This window comes from Arachis stenosperma, chromosome 6 (assembly GCF_014773155.1).
Source record: "Arachis stenosperma cultivar V10309 chromosome 6, arast.V10309.gnm1.PFL2, whole genome shotgun sequence".
NCBI lineage: Eukaryota > Viridiplantae > Streptophyta > Magnoliopsida > Fabales > Fabaceae > Arachis > Arachis stenosperma.
In genome coordinates, this window is record NC_080382.1 from 119,459,249 (window position 1) to 119,467,749 (window position 8,501).

The 8,501-nt window shown below is 35.8% G+C and overlaps 1 protein-coding gene across 1 annotated transcript; it reads right to left on the minus strand.

The window, feature by feature from the left end:
- Positions 1-395: 395 nt before the first annotated feature.
- On the minus strand, positions 396-8,045 carry LOC130935648 (ricin B-like lectin EULS3). The gene is made up of 4 exons (XM_057865490.1): positions 7,443-8,045; positions 7,216-7,338; positions 1,159-1,387; positions 396-581 (listed from the first exon to the last, which is right to left on the minus strand). Coding segments are annotated over exons 1-4 (906 nt in total). The 5' UTR covers positions 7,995-8,045; the 3' UTR covers positions 396-579.
- Positions 8,046-8,501: the final 456 nt, after the last annotated feature.

The following is an 8,501-nucleotide window of genomic DNA, read 5'->3' on the forward strand; positions in this document are numbered from 1 at the left end:
TTTTTATGTTACAAGGGTGGTGTGAATGGGTTCAAAGGTTTGAAGGATCATTTTGGGAGTTGGAAGCTTGGAGGAAGTGGGTTATTGGTTTTATGCACTAGTTTGAAATATCTGGTTGAGCAGTAGGTGTCATAGATGTTATCCAGAGAGAGCATTTTTCGAAATTCATTGGGAGGGTTAACAATGATTTTGTTTATTCTATCATGGTAATGTCAGAAAGACACGATAATGGAGCAAGGGTGTAGTTTAAAATATTGATCTTTCCTTGGTCTTCATATGTTGTATTTGAACATCAATGCAACCTAATATGAATTATGAAGTTAATTTATGATATAGGAACATTAGAAGTTTGAACCACATATTAATCCATAATAATAGTTTAATGGTGATACATATAAGATAAAGGGTCCATACTGCATCACACTAGATCATATATTATATGAATACAGAGATACATACACCAACTACATGTATCATCATAGTATATGGTAATTGTCACCTAAATTGACATAAATGTATGGATAGAGAAATAGTACATTAATAACGCATCTCCAAAGCCAAGAAAGTTCATCAATTAACTCCTGCATTTAGCATCAACAAAAGGAGGATGAGTTACACTTCCATTTTGAATAGGGCTTTTGTTTTTAACATGTGAATTATTGATTCTTCTGTGCGTTGAAACTTAGAAATCAAGCAAGTAACCAAAAAGATGTTCAACATTTTTGAAGCTGGATTATCAATAAGGGTAGACAGTAAAAACTTAGGGAAATGATTTATTCTCCTAACATAAATACTAAATAAAGAAGAATTAATTCCTTATTAAATATTTCAATACATTGATTGTGTTTACTTTTTACTTCATTTAATCTTTAAGAGGATGTTTAGGAAAACATCTTAGGGTGCTTTATTATCACTAAAAAAATTATAATCGTTCTAAAGCTAACATAAACAACTCAACTAACAACAGAACGGAATCCTTATAACTGAGATAATTAGAAGGATGCAAAGACCTTAAAATTTAACACAAACACAAACAGACATCCAAAATTCACACAGTATTTACCATTTATGATAAGGTCTTAAGTTATGAGTCATCTCAGAAAGGAACAAGTATAATGCAACATAGCTTGGGATTTATTGGTTGCATGGAATACTTACAGTTGGGTATGATCTTCCAATGCTGGTTATCACCATTGTTCCACTCCCAGAGGACAATAGTAGTGCCATCATGAACACCACCAGAACGCTTATCACCCTGATATGCGTCTACGTTAAGACGAATATTGTTAACCATCCTGATAGCCCTATGGCCATCACCCAGGTCCTTGCTCTCAGTCCACAGAACAGACTCATCAAGGACGTCTGGATTGTAATGTATCAGTTGAACCTACATAAAACTTATAAGTATTGAGTATATAGGAAATTATGGGGAAAAGCCTCCAATCTGACATGTAACTGATAAGATATTATAGAGCTTGATCATCAAATTTTCCAAAATTAAAAGAAAAATATACTAAGTGTAAAAAATTGGAAATCACTAATCAAATTGTCAAATTTTAGAAGGAAAGAAAGAAATACTATGCACCCCTTTTTCTGGTGCTAAAAAGTTTAAGGGCAAGGGAATTTTTGCATTTCTAGGTCATGACAAGTTAAAATCCAAAATAAATGCTTATAGTGGTGCTTGTGTTACACTTCTATTTGATTCAACCTTGAAAATTGAAATGACTTTTTCTTTATTTTGGTTGAAAGGAAATAACTCCGCCTATGTTACACTTGCGGTACATAGCCGGTCCCAAGTCCGGATAAAGGAGGAGGATTGTGTTAGGTCTTCGACAACTAACATAAAAATATAGTCGAACCCCATAACATGAATCAAAGACATTATTGCGCTAAAAGTAGGTCGTTGCCCGGAAGCAACGCGCCGCTGTATGGCTCGAGTACGGTGTCAAATGAGCAAGAGCCGCTGCATCGGTACCCGGATGTAGTGTTAAATAAGCAATGGTTCTCGCGTTTTCGTGAACGGATAAGGGCAAATAAGCTAGTTCACAAAGTAAAAAGTAAAGGTCGGAGCGACAGAAAGTTGAGATTTGGGACATGGAACATAGGCACTCTAACAGGAAAATCTATGGAAGTGGAGGACACCATGACAAAGAGGAAGATTAACATTATGTGCCTACAAGAAACAAAGTGGGTTGGTGCGAAGGCTAGGGAGTTGGATACTTTTGGTTTCAAACTTTGGTATATAGAAAAGGTGAAGAATAGGAATGAGGTTGGAATAATTGTGGATAAGTAGTGGAAGAAGGACGTAGTGGATGTCAAGAGGGTGGAAGATCGGATCATCTCTATCAAATTTGTGGTGGAGGGAAGTGTTTTCCATGTGATTAGCGCCTATGCACTGCAAGTGGGTTCGGACGAACAACACAAGATAAGGTTTTGGGAGGATCTAGAGAGTTTGGTTCAAGACATACATTTAGGAGATAAAATTTTCTTAGAAGGAGATTTAAATGGCCATGTTGGGAGAGAAGTGACTGGATATGAAAGTATTCACGGAGGCCATGGTTTTCGGGTGATTAATGCCGAATGTAAAATTATTTTGGACTTTTCCTCAACCTTTGATCTTTTAATCGCAAATACATGTTTTACAAAGAAAGACGAACATCTTATAACCTATAAGAGTGGCATGACAAGCTCTCAAATTGACTTCTTCTTGTTGAGGAGAGTCGACCGAAAATTTTGCATTAATTGTAAAATTATTCCGGGGGAGAGTTTGACAACACAACATAAGGTGCTTGTCATGGATTTTCGCGTTGAATAAAAGTTGAGGAAAAGACATCATACAAAGAACCCAAGGACGACGTGGTGGCGGATGAAAGGTGAAGATAAAAAAAGCTTCCTAAGACGGGTAGGAGAAGAGGCAAAGTGGGATAGGAATGAAAGCGCGAAAGAGATGTGGAGGGAGATGACAGAAGTTATTAGAAGAACAGCAAAAGAAAACTTTGGTGAATCTAAAGGAATAGGACCAAAAGACAAGGAGTCCTGGTGGTGGAATACGAGTGTATAAGATAAGATAAAGATAAAAAGGAAGTGCTTTAAAGAGTGATTTTTATGCCGCAACGCAGATAATTGGGAAAAATATAAAGCGGCTAAGAAAGAGACAAAAGTGGCTGTAAGTGAAGGAAGAATAAGAGCATATGAGGGTCTCTACCAGTATTTGGGCACGAAAGAAGGAGAAAAAGGTATTTATAGAATTATAAAAAGCCGTGAAAGAAGAACGAGAGATTTGGATCAGGTTAAGTGCATAAAGGATAATGATAGAGAGGTGTTGACTCAAGAGGAGAAGATTAATGAAAGGTAGAAGAGCTACTTCTACGAGTTATTTAATAAGGGACAAGACTCTTCCGAGCCTTGGTCGGTTATGCATAAGGGAAGAAGATCAAAACTTTGACTACTATCGAAGGATCCGAGACTTCGAGGTAAAAAAGGCTCTAAAGCAGATGAAAAATGGTAGTGCAGTAGGACCTGATAATATCCCAATTGAGGTTTGGAAGGGTCTTGGAGAAAAGGCATCAACTGGTTAACCAAGCTTTTTAATGAAATTTTAAAGTTAAAAAAGATGCATGATGAGTGGAGAAAAAGCACATTGGTACCTATCTACAAAAATACGGGGGATATACAAAAGTTGCAGAAACTATAGAGGGATCAAGCTTATGAGTCATACCATGAAGTTATGGAAAAGGGTGATAGAACGGAAGTCGAGAAAAGAGACACAAGTAACAGAGAACTAATTTAGATTTATGCCAGGTAAATCTACCACTGAAGCGATATACCTATTAAGAATGATGATGGAAAGGTATCATAGTAATAAAAGGGATCTACATATGGTGTTTATTGATTTGGAAAAAGCGTATGATAAAGTACCAAGGGAGGTCTTATAGAAGGTTTTAGAAAAGAGGAGAGTAAGGATCACATATATTCGTGCAATTAAAAACATGTATGATGGGACCACAACTAGTGTGAAAACTCAAGGTGATATGACAAAAGAATTTTTCATTGGTATAGGATTACACCAGGAATCATCCTTAAGTCCATTCATTTTCACATTAGTCTTGGAAGTACTCACAGAGCACCAAGAGCCTGTGCCATGGTGCATGATTTTTGCCGATGATATCGTCCTATGGGAGAGTTATGGGAGAGTCAAGGAAAGACATAAATGAGAAGTTAGAGTTATGAAGAGAAGCTCTAGATGTGTATGGTCTGCGCATAAGCCGTAGCAAGACGGAATATATGAAATGTAAGTTCAGTCTGAAAAGGGAAATCCCTAATATAGAGGTGAAAATTGGAGAAAACATCCTACGAAAAGTTAAAAGTTTTAAGTATCTTGGGTGCATCATACAGGATAATGGAGATATTGAATATGATGTAAATCATAGGATCCAAGAAAGTTGGTCAAAATGGCGGAGTGCATTTGGTTTTATATGCGACAAAAAAGTGCCTTTAAAATTTAAAGGTAAATTCTATCGCACCGCTATAAGACCGGCTATACTTTATAGTACGGAGTGTTGGGTGGCTAAAGCAGAGCACGAACATAAGTTGAGTGTGACAGAGATGAAGATATTGAGTGGTCATACGCGATTGAATAAAATAAGGAACGAAGATATAAGGGAGAGAGTTGGAGTAGTACCCATTGTGGAAAAGATGGTTGAATCGCGTCTTAGGTGGTTTGGACATGTGAGAAGAAGACCGATAGAACATCCAGTCAAGAGGGTGGATGAGATGAAAGATTGACAAAGGACGAAAGGTAGAGGAAGACCTAAGAAGAACATCTATGAGGTGGTCAAACGTGATCTACATGTAAACGGTCTCTCTGTAGACATGATACATGACAGAGCACAATGACATCGTTTGATTCATGTAGCTGACCTCATTTAGTAGGACAAGGCTTTGTTGTTGTTGTTGTTGTTGTTTGTTGTTGTTGGTTGAAAGGAAATACACAATCACGCAAAGGATATTAAGACTTGGTTTGGTAAAACTTTTTGAAGAAGTGTTTGTACTTTTCAGAAGCACTGGCACTTCGTTTTGTGTTTGGTAAATAAAAAAATTCATGTGCTTGTACGCTTTTAAAAGTTAGGGGTGCTTTTGATAGCACTTATGGAGGATCTTTTCAAAATTGACTTGTACTTATCAAAATTAAAAAGTCTAATATAACCTCATATTTATTAATATCTAAATTTAATTCTTACACTAATGTCTATTATAATATTTTTAAATGTTAAAAGATATTTTACTAAACACACTTGTTGTTGCTTGTGCTTATTAAATGTCATTTTTAATTTAATTTACCAAACATAAATACTACAATTTTTAAAAAATTAGCTTTTATAAACTACTTTTAAAAAGTAAAAGTTTTACCAAACTAAGTTTTAGTCTTAACAAGCAGCAACTATCCCAATACAACAGGTTTGGTAGTTTGTACTTTAGAACAACACAGGCCACAAAACCACTTCAAAAGTATAAATTGTCAAGAAACTTAGGGTACATTTGTTTCAACTTTTTCTAATAAAAAAAAGTTTTTTTTTTATTTTTTTAGTTTTAGCTAAAAAACACTTTGCACATATTTGTCTAACTGTTATAAAATAATCAAACAATCATGCTACATGTACCATAAAAATCAATCATCAAATCAATCATCTATATAGAATATATATTAAAATACAAAATAAACACTGAAAATGAGTTAAGCAACAAATGTATTTATACGAATATATAGTGGCTGATTTGGTCATTTCAAAAAATTTTGATTCAGTTTTTTTGAAAATGTTAAACAAAGTAGCTTCCATATACAAAATTGAAGCTGTAAAATCAGAAAAAAAAAACGATGCCCTTATTATTAAGATACTTAGAAGCCACAACAGTACACATTTGTCCCTTCATTTGAACGTGAAAGTATAGAACAATCTTCATGTTGCGTGCATGCTGAAGAGATTTTATATTCCCACTAAAGGAAGGTAATCTTTGTATTCTTTAACCCCTTTTTGATTATTTGTTATGCATAAATAAATGTGGTAAGAGGATGTTTTCCTAATGACTTATTGCAGTTGCTTATATGATTTATATTTCCTGACATGATTAGCCAGGTGTCTGAAAATGTTGACTGCAAATGCAAAACATTCCCCTGTTTCTGCAGAGTAAGTTGCATTTTACAAGTTACTGAAGTTGTTTAATGTGCACCTTGTGGACTAATAAATTTTGTGCTCGGGTTTAGGAATTAGGATCAATGACAATGTGCCAACAACCCTAAGGATTATACTAATTTGAAGAGTTATAGTTCCTCTACTCTCTAAAGACTCACCAAATAATCGAAGACACTTTCTTTCTACCTTATTCTCCCTACTAATTGGTAGAGGTGTTTGCGGTACGGTATGAATTGGATTGGATTAGATCAGATTTGAGAAGTAGGTCCGAAACTCGATTCAATCCATGCGGTGTGTCAAAAATGGATTGGATGAACAATTTTGTTTGGATTGCTTTGGATTTGGATAATGGACACCCCTACTAATTGGTACTAATAATTAACTCTCACTCTTAACTAACTCATACTCTCGGTAACTCTAACTAGCTAATATTATAATGCGATCCTAACTCCACCATATCAGGGCCGTTTAGATTTAGAGTGAAGAAAGAGCAGTAAAATACAAAGAGGGATGTTCATATCTTTGTACCCTACTTAGCAGTGCATTCTTTTCTGGGAGCACCCCTAAAGTTCACACTCATTTTTTCATTCCATTCGATTTCTGAGTTTCAGTTAAGGTGAGGTACAAAGGACACGAAGGTGAACAATTTTTATAATGTTACTACCACCCACAATCTTTCTATTGCGATGCATAGCTATAAGCTTATTCCTTAAAGGCATAAATTCTTAAGGGACCTAATGCAAAATGTTATTAGCCAATTATTTGATCCATTAACTTGAGATTTGTGTTGTTTATCATCAGTAGCAGAAGCCAACCCTCTTTTTTCTTAACTTGAGAAGTTGATTAACTTTATAGCAAATATGGATAATATGTTGATTAACTTGGAGAATAACATAGAGCCCAATTTTTTATTCCTGTTAGTAGGAACAAAGATTTCAATTTCTTACCCTAGATGAAAGATTCTACTTGTATTCCAAGATTGAAGATCGAAATTAAATTTGAATACGAGAAAGTGAGATCTTACTGGATGAGTGGCACCAACGGAATGCTTAATGGCCTCACCGGTGACCTTGTTGACAAGAGAAAACGCAGGGTAACCCTCTTCATCCTTCACCCTTGTGCTGTATTTCAAATCCTTGTACCAACGCTGCAAAAGAACAAAAATATTTAGTCAAAGATCATTTCTTGAAGTTGCAGATCAGCAGCTGAATTTGAGGGGCAAATCGGTAACTACCAAATAACTAACGTTACCTGATACTCGTCAGAGGGATCAGAGTACGCAAGGATGACCTTGCCGCCGCGAATGGTGAGGCAGTAATTGGGATCGGCCTTTGTGACCACCTTCACTATGTTCTTGTTGGAAACCGCGGCGGAGCCACCAGCAGCACCGCCACCACTCTGGTGGCTCACATGGTGAACAGTACCAGAAACTGGAGAAGCGAAATCGGCACGGTTGGGAGGAAGGTGAGACTCGTGTGACACGTGGCGAACATTGGGTGAAGGAGACTGGTTAGTGTGAGATACATGGTGAACAGAGCCAAGAGATGGAGCTGGTGCTGGTGCTGGTGATGGGTGACCGTAAGGGTTAGGTGGTGGTGGTGGTGCTTGGTGAGAGGCGTGGTACACTTGAGGAACTGGTTCATGGTGTGATGGTGGTGGTTGTGGTGCACCGTAGAAGGGTGGATGTGGCTGTGGTTGTGGTGGTGGCGGTGGTTGGTGAGGGTTGTGAAGGGAGTTTGGTCCCGGTGGAGGGTAAGGGGGGTTGTTATCGTTGTCGTTGCTGTGGTGGGTGTGGCGGAACATGGTGATAGGTGGTGGTGAACAATCACGATGGTGGGTTTCAGTTTTTGGAAAAAAATAAAAAGGAACTTTATATAGACCGAAGGAAAATGAGGTGACATACATGGACCAATATTATTGGACAGCTAATCTTACATAATGTCAATTAAAATTAACCAATAACTAGTTAACAAATTCAAAATCTAGAATATAGTATATTTAATTTAATTCATATTTCATTGTATTTTAAAATTTCATGTGAATTTAAGCCTAATTTATTTTTTTTAGTAAATTGTTTTATTTTTACTCACGAGTGTTTTAAATATAGAAAATTTTTTAAATAAAAAATAAAATTAATATTATATTCATAAAAAATAATTTCACATAAAATTATTCAAACACTAAAAAATTATCTAAAATTTTTAAAATAATTTGTTTGTTTAACTTTAATTTTATTTTCAAATTCTCTCCATTCTTAACCCTTGATTAACTGTACATTTTTAACTTTTTTTATATAAAAATAGATATTTA